Source organism: Thunnus albacares, chromosome 1 (genome assembly GCF_914725855.1).
Source record: "Thunnus albacares chromosome 1, fThuAlb1.1, whole genome shotgun sequence".
Classification (NCBI taxonomy): domain Eukaryota; kingdom Metazoa; phylum Chordata; class Actinopteri; order Scombriformes; family Scombridae; genus Thunnus; species Thunnus albacares.
Window position 1 is genome coordinate 28,553,541 of NC_058106.1, and position 14,950 is coordinate 28,568,490.

Consider the following 14,950-nt stretch of genomic DNA (forward strand, 5'->3'; position numbering starts at 1 on the left):
TCTGCATTGGCCTTCCCTTCCCCTTGGCTACCCGCTTGATACCAACAATGAGCTAAAAGCAGAGCGAATTTTGGACTTACATTCACCAAGTGGACACAAACACAACTGCAAATGAATATTAATGTTGCTCCGTGTCTGGTGGATGTGTAAACAGGGTGATAAAAAGTCAATGCTGTGTTTACAGAGTGTTTAGCTGTCGTCAAGTGGACAAAGTCAAATAAGGCTGTTTTAAATATGAAGTCTAATACAATGTAAGCATACTGACAAACATCCCCTTATCTGCCCTTCCAGGAGTCACAGTAAAAGCACGAGCCACCGTCGCTCCAACAGCAAAGAATGTTCAAGCCTCCCTCGCCATGGAGACCTCCATCACCTTGGCAACGAGAGTTTCCTCAATGGTAACAAACCAGCCCCGTCCAGTTTAAGTCCTACGCTCCACCCCAAGAGCCAGTACATGTCCCAGACTCTGAATCGTTCTGCCTCATCCAGCAAAGATCTGGCTAATAACAACCTGCCACACCTCCTCAGTCCTAAAGAAGTCAAAGGCAAGACAGAGTTTGATTTCAGCTTAGGACCCTCACCAAAGCTGTCAGACCAGGGACACGGGGCGAAATACGGCCACAGCAAGCCCAGTTCCTCCCGCTCTCAGCAGCAGCAGGCCGGCCGCCACACCTTCCTGGAAGGCAAGACCAACACGCTGCAGTCTGGAGGAGAGAAACAACATGGCCGACATGCCCACAGTATGGCCGACTCTGCTCATGGATCCATGTCCTCCTCTTCTAAAAGTTCAGCGTCTTATCTCAGCCTGTCCAAGAGCCACAGCGCGCTGAGTGACGCCAAATCTGTAGGGAACCTCAGCGATGGCCGACTCCACCCAGATGACCCAAACTCCAACACAACAGCTGGCGTGGGACCTGGCGCTCGCTTCTTCCCTGCTAGCTGTTTAGACCTCAACACCCCTTCAGGTCCTCCAGGGCCACCCGGCAGCCCCTCTGCACGGCACAGTGATCGCTCCGGGCATAGCCCCGCCTCTCGTAGCAGCGGCAACGTCCGTATGGAGAGCAGCACACTTGACTCTTCCTCCAGACACAAATCGAGACATAAATCCATGGCACCAGGTAGGCTTGTATTTTAGATTCAACTTAATCGTCCACTGAATCAAGAATGGAGACTTGGCTTTGGCCTCAAATGTCTTTAATGCACAAGACATAAATAAATGTGCCAATATCATAATGTAGGTCAATGTCGAGTTTGCTTTTATTGGCTCCCCAGATAGAAAATTGTCTCGGATTGAAGGAATTGCTGCACATAATACTAATGTCATGTTCATGTTATGTCAGATGTATGGCAGTAATGAAAGACTCCCATTTGTACAACTTGCGAGTGTTCAAAGCAGTTGTATGATTGCATAATTGGTCATGTTAGTGTTAAAAAATACAGTGCATGGCCAATATAACATTTTATCCATTCAATGTACATTAAACTACCTTGAACATGGACTTAATAGACATCCGTTTGTCTGCTTTTACAGGGACATCTGTATTATTTAGGGTCAGTTTTATAAGGTTGGCTTCATCAGAGCTTTTAGAGCTTTCAGGAAAATGAGAATGAGTTTCCCAGTCATAATACCGACTTGGATGTTGATGTGAACAGTATTTACAGAGTGGAAACTGGTAATTATGGTAATAAAGACAACTTGACAGGAATGCAGCATAATGTACCTTTTATAACAACTTCCCAGTAAATCACCGGTTTGTATTGTTGGTACAGCAAATACAGTAGCTGATGAGGAACAAAAATAGAAACTGGGTGACATGTACAGTCATTATGAATTGATTAATTAATTAATCAATAAACAGGACATTAATTGACAATTGTTTATATAATTTATGAAGCAAAAGTGGCAAACACTCACTGGTCCTGACTTTGCAAATGTGAGGATTTTTTTTGCTTTTTTCTGTTTTATATCATTTTAAATTAAATACCTTTGATCTTGGACATTTGGTTGGACAAATTTCACATTTTTATAATAAATTACTGATATGACTGACACCAATACTGAAAATAAACATTACTTGAGACTAATACATCTTTCCTCTCCTCTCCAGAGGAGGCCAATGCTCCGGAGCTCTTAGACCCAGGAGGACCAGGGATGCCCTCCACTCACACCCTGCCTTCCCCACATGAATCTTACCATTACGGACTGGGTTATACCTCCCCATTCTCCTCTCAGCAAAGGCCTCAGCGCCACTCCATGTACGTAAGAAGAGAGCGCCACAGACCTCATGGAGTTGAAAGTGGGATGGCAGGCTTGCCTCCACCGGGACAGGCGATACCGACACGTGCCAGCAGCTTGCAGCTCCTCTCCCCCCAACTCCAGCACCGGACCACCCTGACTGGGCACTCAGTGAGCTCTTCAAGAGAGGACTGCACTGATGACATGACAAGGGTTAGTGGCAGACAGTCCTATGAGTCTGGTTGTGGTTAAAGGAAAAGTTCACCCTAAAATACCCATTTTACAGAAAGTTGGAAATGAATATACTCGCCGTTTTCAGCATCCATTCTATCAGCTGTCAATTTACTGTTTTTATTCCCAGAGCTAGAGGGCCAAATGTAGATAATAGTGTTCCAGTGTTGATGATAGTGTTCTCTAAAAAAGAGCATCTTATCCAACAAAGAGTTGTAGCTGCAATACCTTGAAAACAGAGGTCATATCATCAGTAATATTTCTGGGAATCTGTGGGTTTAGTGACACAGAACACAGAAAGTAGGAATCTCATTTCCACATACATATTGGCAGTATTGTATTAAGACAGACTTGAAAAAACCCAAATCTATCCTTTAATTTTACTGGAACCTGACATTTTAGCTCGATTTCTCTGCTAACGGTAGCTTCAATAGACCATAATGCATAATGCAATCCACAAGATGATGAGGTTTGAGGAGGTTTTGGAAAACCCTCTCTCTCATGTTCCATCAGCACAGATGCTCTCCCTCTGCAATTAAAACCCACTTCTGAATGCAGCAAGTTCATGCCCTTTTCTGGGAAATGTAGGAAATTACTAAAGCAGTAGAGGATGAGGCAGGTTGGTATAGAAACAATCTGAAATGCATTGTAGCTCAAATATTCAAGATATTGCTAACAGGTGGATATTTTCTTTTGTGTGTGTGTGTGTGTGTGTCTGCGTATATGCGTGTGAGTATGGGTATTTTACAAGTTGATGTGTGTGGGCAGGAAATGTCAGTGTCTCACATTATCATTGCCACTGCTTCATGCTGCTTCTCCAGTCTGCTTTGACCTGCACCTGTCCGTCTTCTCAACAGAGTGAGCAGTCCCCTAAAGACATGAGCCATCCTTGTGGCCCCATCAAAGACTCTACGAGGGACAACACTGCTGCTTTTCATACACAGCGCTCTAAAAATGAGGTCCGACCCCCTAACTCCTCCCTACCTCCAGCCAGTTCACCGAACACAGACAGTAGCTCTTCTGACCGCTGGTTCCCATAGCTTTTTCTGTTTCTTACTCAGGTCAACAGCCTCACCGCACGTTGTCGCTGGTATAAATGTAACCTCACTGAAAAGCTCTAAGATTGTCTCGAATGTCTTGTGATGTGAGCCAGTAGAGAATGTGATAGCTAATGAAAAAAAGGGTGAAATGAGATCATATGAGATTATTTCTCACAAAAATGATGATATTGAGACACTTTGTATCGTCCTGTGTCCATGTGTGCATTTGTGTATGTGTGCGTCTGTATTGTCGGCATGATGTGTGTGTTTCCCAGGTTGGTATGTATCACGACCCTCACGGTGAGGATGGAGGGTCCTCCAAGGAGAACCGGATGATCTTCACTGAGTCCATGCCTCGAAGAGTTGGCAGCTTCTACAGAGGTAAAGAACAGGAAACACCAAAAAAAACTGCATGTAATGTGCCTTCACATATTGCATCAGAAAAGTGAATTGTTTTAGCTCGGCGAGGTAAGGCAAGTTTATTTGTATAGCACCTTTCAACAACAAGGGAATTCAAACTGCTGTACATAAAACATTAAAAGGGAGTAAAACAAGATATGAAACAACAAAATGTAGTATGAAAAGGCATACTCTAAAGGAATTTAAAAGAATAAAATAAAATACAAGATAAAAAGAGTCTAGAGCCGTGCTATTGAAGCTGTACTTGTTTCAGCTTTCAACATGCTCTGACAATGATAACAATCTGATGTAAAGCCGGTACAAATGTGTCGGTTAAGACCCACTGGAAGCAAACAAATCACGTATCGCCTCCGCCACTTCTTACTCATTACTATGGGCATGTCGACACCAGCTGACAAGGACACACAATGGCACAGTGTCAAGAAGTTGTTTAGTCTGTTTGCATTGCTTAACAAACATTGTATAAATAAACAACTCACTGTTTTCTCTGACAATTTGTGCTTCTTTGTGCCAAGTTTCATTTCTTTTGACCTTGTCCTTGTAATCTGGTAGGGAAGGGTTGTACAGAAGTGGAGCTTCCTGATGCACCATCAAGCCACCTCATGTATCATTCCTCCTTATTACATCCATCTCCACCTCTCCCTTTTTTTCGCACCGATGTTCAGTGCTACGTCAATTGGAATCCCACAATGCCTTGCGAAACAATTTGCTCGTGTCCCATAGAAAATGAATGGGGGTGAACTTTGTGTTCTGAGGATGTTCATCATCTTAGTTGAGTTTATTAGGATGCTAACATTTGCTAATTACCACCAAACACAAAGTACAGCTGAGGTTGATGGGAACATTATTAGTTTTGCAAATGTGTGCAAATTTGGTCATAAAGCAAAGTATTGGACAAATTAAAATTTTGACCTTATGGTGCTAGAGGAAAAATTAAGGGATCACCAAAGAGATTACAATTCATCCTGTGGGGGGCATGAATGCATCTTCGTAATTTCGTGGCAATCCATCCAGTAGTAGCTGAGATGTTTCAGTCTGAACCAAAGTTGTGGTCAGACAGACCAGTGTTGCCTTGCCTAGAGCTATGCTGCTAGCTTGGAAAAAAAATACAGTGCAGTTACAGTGCGGTTGACTGGTCAAATGTTAACAAGAAGAAGTCACATTTAGATTTCCAAAGAGGCTATAATTGAATTTGATTGCAGAATGCTTTGGGCTGTCTGAGAAATTAGTGATAAATGTCAGGTTTTAGACTCAAAGAATAAGTGTTTCTGTGTAGACTCACTAATTATACAATTATACAGGAAGGAATCTGTTATGAAAGAGGCAGAGATACACATTTCTTTATCAACTGCAGCTCATAGACGAGGCAGACAGTGGAGGTTTTGAGAAATGTGAGCGCACCAAAAATCATTTCAGCCGTCCTCTCAGAGTATACAAGCAAGTATTTGTCAATGAATGTTTCTTAATCATTTTCTCTCCTCCTTGTTTCTCCTCAGTTCCCTCCCCCAGACCGGATAACTCCTCTTCTTTCCATGATGGTGTTGGGCAGGGTCGAGGGCCGGTCGTACCCGGTGACCCTGTTGCCATGGCCAATCACTCCAAACGCCAGACTGCTTTTGACTGGTAAGAATTCATTTTTTTTGAAAGACAGAAACTTTAACTGAAATATTCAGATACATTTCCATACTGTTAGCCACTGAGCTCCAACAATACAAAGTACTGTGACCATGGAGACATTAAGAGTAGATGTAGAGTAGACCCATCAGCTATTTGTCTGACGACGATTTAGCTTCTGGGGGCAACAGCCAGTATTTCGGGGCTGGCTGTAGCCAGCGGATATCTGGATAACAGATATCTGGGCCAAGACTCCCTCTTCCATGCGCCAGTCATTGTTTACAGTCCGATTAGCAACTTGAAACAGTCCAAACGACTTTTCAGCTAATCTTTATAAATATAAATATATGCATCTGAATACAGATACATTTTTGAAAAGCTAATAAAAAGCTAAATCATCGTCAGACAATAGCCGATGGGTTCCGAGGTTGCATTTCAGTCAATGTGTTCCGCCTCTTTTGCTCTCCACACATACTGTTTACCTGCATGCAACCAAAGCCTGCTCAAACGTGATTGGTCTATACTACTTGGACTACAAACAAACTACAAGCAGACTACAAACGGAAACCAGAAGGCTTCCGGTACCAAAATCTTACCCTGTTGCCTACAGATATCTGTATTCATAAGCAGATACCTGTTTATAGAGATTAAAGAAGAGAAAAAATGTATGTCTGCTTTTACATTATATCCTCTTCAGATCAGATTCTGTGACCTGATGAGAAATTTCAGCCATGTTGCCACTTCAAACATTTTTATCATACCTTATTGCATGCTTTATTTTGATAGCTTTTACCAAATGACACCATAGTATTTAGAAATGGTCACTAATTTTGATAGCTTCGAGGCATTTCAGATATGTGACTTTGTGTCCATGAAGAATCCGGTACTCCTGAACCAACAGAACGATTTCTGGAGTTTCAGAGTGCTTTTCACCTGAACAAGGACACATCAACTTCCTGTACATAACGGCAGGACATCTGATTGGTTATTCACTCAGGTCAAAGAATATCCATACTAATAAATATCATCCACATTATTCAGTGACATTAGTATTTCCTAGTGTCTCAAACCAAGGAGGAAATGAAAGCAAATTAAATTAAGTAGCATCATCATGCCTCTGTCTTCTCAGAGAGCGATAACTACCATAACCTTTTAATGTAATTATGAGATCCAGATCTCATAATTATAAGAAAACAATGTCATAATTATATGATAAGGTCTCTAGTCACATGAAGGTTTGTCACAACACAAATTAAGTTGCATTCAATTTTTAAAGATTAGTTGGTGATGTTGCTGTGACATTAAGTATCACAGTCTCTAAATGTGCCATTGTATGTCATTTAGTTGAAAAAAATATTTTCTTTCTTGCGTTTATTGTGTTGACAGTTGTATAGAGACAGTCTGTTTATTCATGATAAACCACAAGAGGAGTGCACCATGCTAATGGTATTATTTCAGGACTCATGTCTTTTCATATTGAATATATTCTATTTAGGGTTCGTGACTTCAATTAACTTTTTATGCCTGAGCTTAAAATTACAAACATGACTTATATGAATCCTTTCCTCATTTGCCACGTAGGTCTGCCGCAGAAGCAATGGTCATGAATCCTCCAGAGCCCACCAAAGAGAAGGAGAAACAAGGCTTCTTCAGAGCCATTAAAAAGAAAAAGAAGAAGACACAAATAGTAAGACCATTTAAGTTACCTGTCATTTTATCCAGCACACAAAAATATCTTCTTTGGCTCTGTGTGTTGTTCCCTTTGTGCAAAAGTCTATTTTACTGTGCAGTAAATGCTGATCAGAGGGCCTTTTCAAAACAGTGCTTTGGAAAACAATTATTTTCGGTGTTGTTGGTGTTATGCTGTTCTGTGAACTTAGTGTTTGAATGAGCGCTAATATTAGCCACCACGAGTGTTAAAGGGTAACAATTTGGGCCTTATATATCTTGTTTTGGGTATTATTTCTGTCAGTAATAATAACATTGGAGTCACCAAGTTAATTGCTGAAATGTGGTAACACTGCGACATTGCTACGATGAAGTCAGACGGGGCAACAAACACTAACAGTCAGATAACCCGGTGTAACCTGCAGGTTAGTCAAACATATTTGGAGGTTAAAACTAAGACAAACAAAAAAAGATTATCCAAACTGTTTGTTGTACAGATCCATCACAGTTTTTAGACTGACTCCCATCTCTCGTCCACTCATTCACTATTCCCTATATAATAAACACTCAGTAGTTTACTCTGTAGGGAGCCGTAAATTAAGATTTCTTTTCACTGCCATCGCTGACAAGCACAGAGAGTCATTGTTGCATATATCAATGCAATGCATTGCATTATGGGATTGTTAGCAAAAAGTAACGTTCATGTCACATATGGACACTAGCTTTTTTCTTTTAGAGATTTAAAGAGCCGTAAATTTCACACTTAGACAAAAAAGAAAATAAGTAAATACAGTGCGCTACATACGGGGAGTGATTTCAAACAAACATTTTCTGTACACAAAGAGATTATCACTATTTTGTGTGCTTACTGTATGATTTTGCCTGCAAATAAAGTGGTTTAGATACTGTGGCTGATCGTCTGACCACTCGATTCTTGCCCTGTCAGACTTCTTATCTCAGCATCTACTTTAGTACTTTATTAGTAATAATTAGTTGGTTATCATACCTGATAAAAACTATGGTCAAAACTACTACAATAACAAGAACTAAACTGAATAACAATCAAATCTGCTTGTCATTGATTTTTTTTCTCTATATCTATCACAAGATGGTATTTCTATAGATGGTTGAGGATCAGGGGGAGCAGTTGTTTTTTGAGATTTGTGTTGAGAGTTTTTGGCTGTGCGTCTTCTGCTCCACAGACGGACATGGAGGACGGGAGGAACCCCAGCATCAAGAAAAGCCTTTTCCCCCTCTTTAGCTCTAAGAATAGCTTAAAGCACAACTCAGCTGTCAAAGTCCTACCTGTAGTCGCCTCGCCTATGGTACAACACCAGCCTACTGCACCCTACCCTGCCTCACCAGTAATCTAACCTCAACACTATGGCTGCATGTTAACTCTCACACTGCACTCACCAGGATCGTCACCTGGTTTGAAATCCTCTCAAGCGCTTGATGATTGATTGACTTGAGAAATATTCCAAATTGAAAGGATTTCAAATATGCCTTGAGTCTAAAACTGCACGGTGTATGTGCATCCATACTGTCTTGCTATAATGCATGTCCAGTGCAGTCACTTTGCATTCACATTGCGCTGTAAGAGATTGATTTCATGCTGTTTGTGAACATTTCTGCACATCGAATCTCATCCTTTTCAGATAAAAATATCATCATTTCATGTGAGGGTCATGAACATTTCCAATATATAAAGCCACACATGTATCCAAACGTATACTGGAGACATTTATACACTGTGCACTGTGCTGTATAAAAGTGCTGAAATAATAGTTGATTAAAGAAATAGTTTCATTTGCTTTCTTACAGAGAGTTAGATGGGGAAACAGTTAACCTGGCTCTGTGTGAAGGTAACAAAATCCGCCTACCAGCACCTCTGAAGCTCACAAATAAACATGCTGTTAGTAACTTTCTGGAGGCACCACTGGTTGCCTGGCAACCTCAATGACAACAAGACCTGAGGAAGTTACTGTGTAGTCTGGTACATAACCGTGCATAAAACCTCAAATGTGTTGTTTTTACACTTAAGTTTTTGTATACATTAACAAACAAGATATAATGTGTTCATTAGTGATCTTTAGAGGCGTTGGTATGCAGATTTTGTTTTGTTGTACCAGCCAGGCTAGCTGTTTCCCCCTGTTTCCACTCTTTATGTTAAGCTAAACTAACTCACTGCTGGTGGAAACTTCATATTTACTGTCCAGATATGAGAGTTGTATCAATCTTGTTATCGAACTCATTGATAATTGAATAATTGTCCATTTAAAGTCAATTAACAGCTGGTTCCAGCTTTTTTATTGAAAAAATAGAATTTTCCTGTTTTATATCATAAAATTGAACCTCGTTTGTTTTTTGGTCAGACAAAACAATATGAAGACATCACCTTGACCTCTGGAAAATTGTGATTTTTGGAGATTTTTTCAGTATTTTCTGATGTTTTATAGATTTGATTAATCATTAACTGATTAATTGAGACAATAAATTTTGAATACAGTTCTATGTAACCTTTATTTATACAGGGTAGTCCAATAAGGTATCTTTGCACGGGTGCCCTTTGTATACAGGAATAAAAGCAAAAGCTAAATTTAAACAAACACTGAAACATACAAAACTGCAAATAAAAGATCAACAACTCTATAACTAAAGATCTGAAACTGCAGATTAAATATCTATACTTCACTCACCATTACAGATAGATTAATTTATGGAAAATTGTTAGTTGCAGCAATACTGTACATTAACGTTGTTAATACACACTTACAAAACTTGTGGAGAACTTGTGCATTTTTTCTGTGTGAAGTCATCACTAATCACCATCACCACCTCCTGGTGTTTTGGCTGGTGCTGCCAGAGGGATGCATGAAGAACGTCACCAGGATTTGAGTGAGATGTGTTGTGTGCCGATGCCGTGTGTGTGGTATTCTCACCGTCGAGAGGACATTCACATAAAGTAGATATGAAATATAACTAATAATATCACTGTATTTTGTTTCTGAAATGGTAGGTACCTGGTAACGGACAAGAACACCTGTCCCTGCAGAGGAGCTCCAAGTCGTCCTCTCACCACGGCAGCCGTCGGAAAAACCGTGAGCGATCCCGAGACAGAGACCGGGAGCGGGAACAGAGCCGGGACAGAGATCGAGACAGAGAGAGGGAGAGAGAACGGGAGAGAGAAAGAGAGAGGGAAAGGGAGAGAGAGAGGGAAAGAGGGAGGGAGAGAGAGAGAGTGAATGACTGGCCACCAGAGAAACCAGTGGACTCACACTCTCAGGTACATATGCAAATACTGAATAATTAACTAATCAAAACACAGCCCCTTATCATCTGTCACACATGTTATTTAAGCCACAGGGACTACATGACTGAGACCTCTTCAAAAAAACTGCTTCAGTTTAAAATGTTCCCCTGTCATGACCCATTTTGAGTTCTGTAGGTAAGGAGTTGATCCTGAAGTGTATCTTACAACTCCCAGTAGACGCACTTCATGATACTGAGCCAAAAACCCTGAGAGGACCCACCAGGTCACTGAGCACCTTAGGAGCCTGGTTATTCAGGCATTTATAGATGAGTTTAAGATTAGCAAATTTAATTAAATAATCAAACATAACATATTTAATTTAGGAAGTGGCAGTGTTGTTTACCACTGAAATTGGATAGAAACTCACTCAACATTCACACACACATTCATTCACTGATGGCAGAGGCTGCCATGCAGGGTGCCAACCTATTGATCAGGATCTAATCTAATGCACAGTCACACACACACTCAAACACGGCTGGCACAGCCATCGGGAGCAATTAGGGGTTCAGTATCTTTCCCAAGGACACTTCAACACGTGGACTGGAGGGACTGGAAATTGAACCGCCTATCTTCCGATTAGTGGGCGACCTGCTCTACCTCCTGAGCCACAGTCGCCCCAAAGAAAAGTTTTTTCTCTTGTCCTTTATACTGGGAACTATGCAATATTACATTTAGTTAGATAAAACAGATTTTTTTTATATGGAGGATGCACAAACACTGAGTTGGCTATTCACAAACAAAACATTTAGTTTAGCCTGTTAATAGGACAAAGCCTGGGAGATGAGGGAAAAAAGGCCTTGATCACAATTAACTTTAGGCTTGTAGCATCTCTCTGTCTTCTGCTATTCAGTGCAAAATTCATTTGAAATTTTGCACATAAGCACATGTTACTTGAAAGTATGTAAAAGTACATATAATGTTATGATTGATGCTTTTCTTTTTGCTTTGTATATGTGTTACTGTGTGTTATTTTTTATGTTTGGTGTACAGCAGGATATGAAATCCCAGGTGGGGTGAGCCAAATATTTGACATGACAAAGAAACCTGAACTATATAAGCTCATCTCTGTATCTCTCTCTTTCTGCCAGAGCCAACCACTCAAGTCACTTCGCAGGCTCCTTCACCTCTCCCCTTCTTCCTCAAACCAAGGACAGCCTCCTCCTCCTCCTCCTCCAGACCTGCGCTTCCAACCCCCCCTCCCCAACCCGCCTCAGCCCTCCTCCAAAACGGGCTACCCTGAGAGCCGAGGGCACGCAGAGAGCAGGGGGCACTCCGGGGTGAGCAGCTCATCCCAGGCTAAGAGCCGCAAGGCCAGCTACCCCCTCCCTGGGCAGATCGAGTCCAGCTGGCACGTGTCCGCTTTACAGCGGGCGGAGGGCGCACAGTTCACCCCCGAGCAGCTGGGCATCAAACCGGGGCAGAACGGACCCACCTTTACCCGCGCCTCTCGCACCAGGATGCCAAACCTCAACGACCTGAAGGAGACCGCGCTGTAAACCCCCCTCCCCCTCCCAACCATACCACCTCCAATACGGCTCCATCCTGGAAGCATCTGCCGGATGCAGACATCGCGGTACTGTAGTTAAAGTTTACATGAAAGCCTATTTCACTGGATCAAGTCCTCATTCAGAAACGCAGTTATCTGTTGATGCTCATGTCTCTGAAACCTACATAGACTAGACGCTGACAGGCCAGACGCAAACACCAGGAACAGTGTCATTTAGGGAATCAAAGACAGGTATCAGTTGTATGTTATTCTCTCTCTACTTAACAAGGTTAGAACATCAGAACAAGCTGATCTTTCCTGTCGAGGAGACACTGCCCATGTGGCCTCTCTCCTGCCATCTTCTGCTCACAAGACACTACTGCAACACATCAGACCACCGTTGTCACACCGGTGGCCAATAAACTCAAAATGTTTTTCAAGCTCTGATATTTGATAAGAACAAAAAAAAAAAAAAAAGATTTATATCAACATTATTTATTAAATATTTATTTGTTTTAAATTCAAGGATATAAGCTATAAATGACACAGTATGTAGGCTATATGGGAATATTATAAGGTAATATAGAATTAAATGTGTAATTGCAAGAGCTTTAGTTTCGACACAAAGAAATGCATAGATATTTATGTGTTGATAATACAATATGTCACAAGGAATATTTAATGGTGAATGTTCTTTTTGTTCAATTTGATATTTTATTAACAGATTTTCATGTTATAACATGTTATTTCCCCCCTTTTTCCTGTTTGTTTCATCGAGATGTGAAGAAATATTTAAAAATACTCATCGCCCGAAGTGGAAAAAAAAACTCTGACATTACATCTAGTTCAGATATGCTCCTATCCCACACCTTCATGACATCAGTTTTGAACATTTTTGGGCTATTTGTCAACAGGGTTTGGTAGCAGAACAGCCAGAGTGAGACTGTTAGGCTCTGTGCTTTACATAATTGTCACTTCACTATATGTCCCACTCTGATTTTTAAAATAAGCCCCATTTTCAGTCTCTCGGTTCTTTTATCAGTGACAACAGCTTTCCAGCTCCTTGCTGCCATGTTTTGTCGACAGCCTTAACAGCAAGTGACGGGCATCAAGAGTTTGGTGCCCGTTGGTGGTGAAAAGTTAGCCTCTTGAAATGGGGTTTGACTAACTCAGATACAACATCAAAGTCTTCAAGATAGTAGGAGAGCCCTTTGCAAAAAGGCATACCTCACCTACAACCTTTAAGATCTTAAAGGATAGGTCTGGTCATGTTCTGTGTTTTTATTGTCAACAAATCCCATGAAAAGACAAAAGTGAATGATTAATTGATTCTTCTAACTACTAACTACTAATGAATTATTTCCTGTCTAGCCAAGGCCTGATATTTTCCTGTCCTGTGTGCCAAAGAGTTCATTTGTTGTCCAAAAACTATTAAAAAACACATCACTTAGTCTTTATTATGATTAGCATGGGCACTGTAGTTTATTTTGAATCTTTCTGCTGTCACCAATTGTGTATCAATCCACTACTGAAAATAATCCCCAACAAATGCAATATTTACTCCTGTTTATGTAACTTTTGCAAAAAATGACAGTGCCCAGCTGTTTCAGGAAATTAATTATTCATTTTTAAAAAATGAAAGTCTATATTGTGACCTGTTTTTAAAGATTTACATCTTCAGTAAGAATAAATGGGCTGAGAGCCACGAGCATGGTAGGGAAGTTTGATGTTTGGTCTTTTCAAGGGATTTGTTGACTATAAGTAAGATATGGAATAACACCAGACTCATCCTTTAATGCGTGTTTACATTTTTCTGTGTGTATTTTAAAAGCTTGTGTTATCAAAAGTTTTTGTAAATGCATTTTGTAAATCTGAATTTGGTTTTCCTAATTGCATTACAACTTTCCTTTGTAACATCAATAGCCATAATCAGGGATGATTTTAATTAACTAGGTTGTTCATAAAAGCATTTACTTGTCGTCTACTGACCTGTGATGAAAAAAAAAACTGAGTTGTATAGAACAAAACACTATTTGTGGCCTAGGCAAAATATAGCATAGTTTTCCTTCCAATCTTACCCTTTATCCTTCGTTCCTTCCTCCTATGTTGTTTGAAAGCTTAGAACGATGGAGAAAAGCATCGCAGGAGGAGAGAATGAAGGAAAGAAGGATGGGTACATTTGTGCTAAATTCAAGACATCTGGACTAAAAAAAGAGAATTTGGTTTGGAGAATGTCATGTTTTGTTCCTCATTTGTCGAAAAGGTGAAAAGATACGCAAAAAAAAGAGAAAAAACAACTGAACCAATTGACTACTTGGCTGATTGAAAGCAATAACATTCAGAAAGAGACTCAGACGGATGCAGATTGTGCTAGCCAGATCAGTGGCTAGTGAAATTTGAGCCAAATATAGCACAGAGAAGGATTTCCAGCAGGAAACTGTGATTAAAGCAAGAGAAATGTCCACATTTAATATCAAGACATCGCTCTGCAATACATTTTTTTATTTCAATTTGTCCTTGAACACGACCCAGGACAGGCAAAACTGCCCCATGTTGTGTATTATGGAAAATCCTTATTGCTAATGATTGTAAATGACTGCTGACGTGGGTTTGTTTATATCATTAACGGGACAGAGTGATGACAAAGCTTGCCTTGCCAGTGACCCGAAGCCTTACATTAGCTTACTGACTCAACACTTCAGATGGAAATGGAGGCTTCAACCCCCAGCAAGTCACACACAAGAACTGAAATGGGAAGAAGAAGAAGAAGAATTTTTGTTCACAAATATGAATGTGTTTCCTAAAACATCAGTTCTTTTTTTCATTAAGCTGTTTCCCACTTCTTACAGGGTGTAAATAGAAATAATAGAGTGTATCTATACTGACCATTCTACTTTAAAATGATAGGGTCTCATAATAAAAGCCAACTGTACATTTTT

The 14,950-nt window shown here is 40.5% G+C and overlaps 1 protein-coding gene across 3 annotated transcripts in view; it reads left to right on the plus strand.

Moving 5' to 3' along the window:
- cdkl5 (cyclin-dependent kinase-like 5) overlaps window positions 1-14,950 on the plus strand; it is a 47,555-nt gene extending 32,605 nt beyond the window's left edge. Inside the window, exons 13-21 of one of the 3 annotated variants that reach the window (XM_044353163.1) lie at window positions 292-1,118; window positions 2,109-2,449; window positions 3,325-3,426; window positions 3,783-3,888; window positions 5,424-5,550; window positions 7,123-7,228; window positions 8,412-8,573; window positions 10,229-10,495; window positions 11,614-14,950. In XM_044353163.1, the coding sequence (XP_044209098.1) occupies window positions 292-1,118; window positions 2,109-2,449; window positions 3,325-3,426; window positions 3,783-3,888; window positions 5,424-5,550; window positions 7,123-7,228; window positions 8,412-8,573; window positions 10,229-10,495; window positions 11,614-12,021 (2,446 nt within the window). In that variant the 3' untranslated portion in view covers window positions 12,022-14,950. The remainder of the gene's footprint in view (window positions 1-291; window positions 1,119-2,108; window positions 2,450-3,324; window positions 3,427-3,782; window positions 3,889-5,423; window positions 5,551-7,122; window positions 7,229-8,411; window positions 8,574-10,228; window positions 10,496-11,613) is intronic. The other 2 variants (XM_044353170.1, XM_044353179.1) reach the window with 2 other exon arrangements.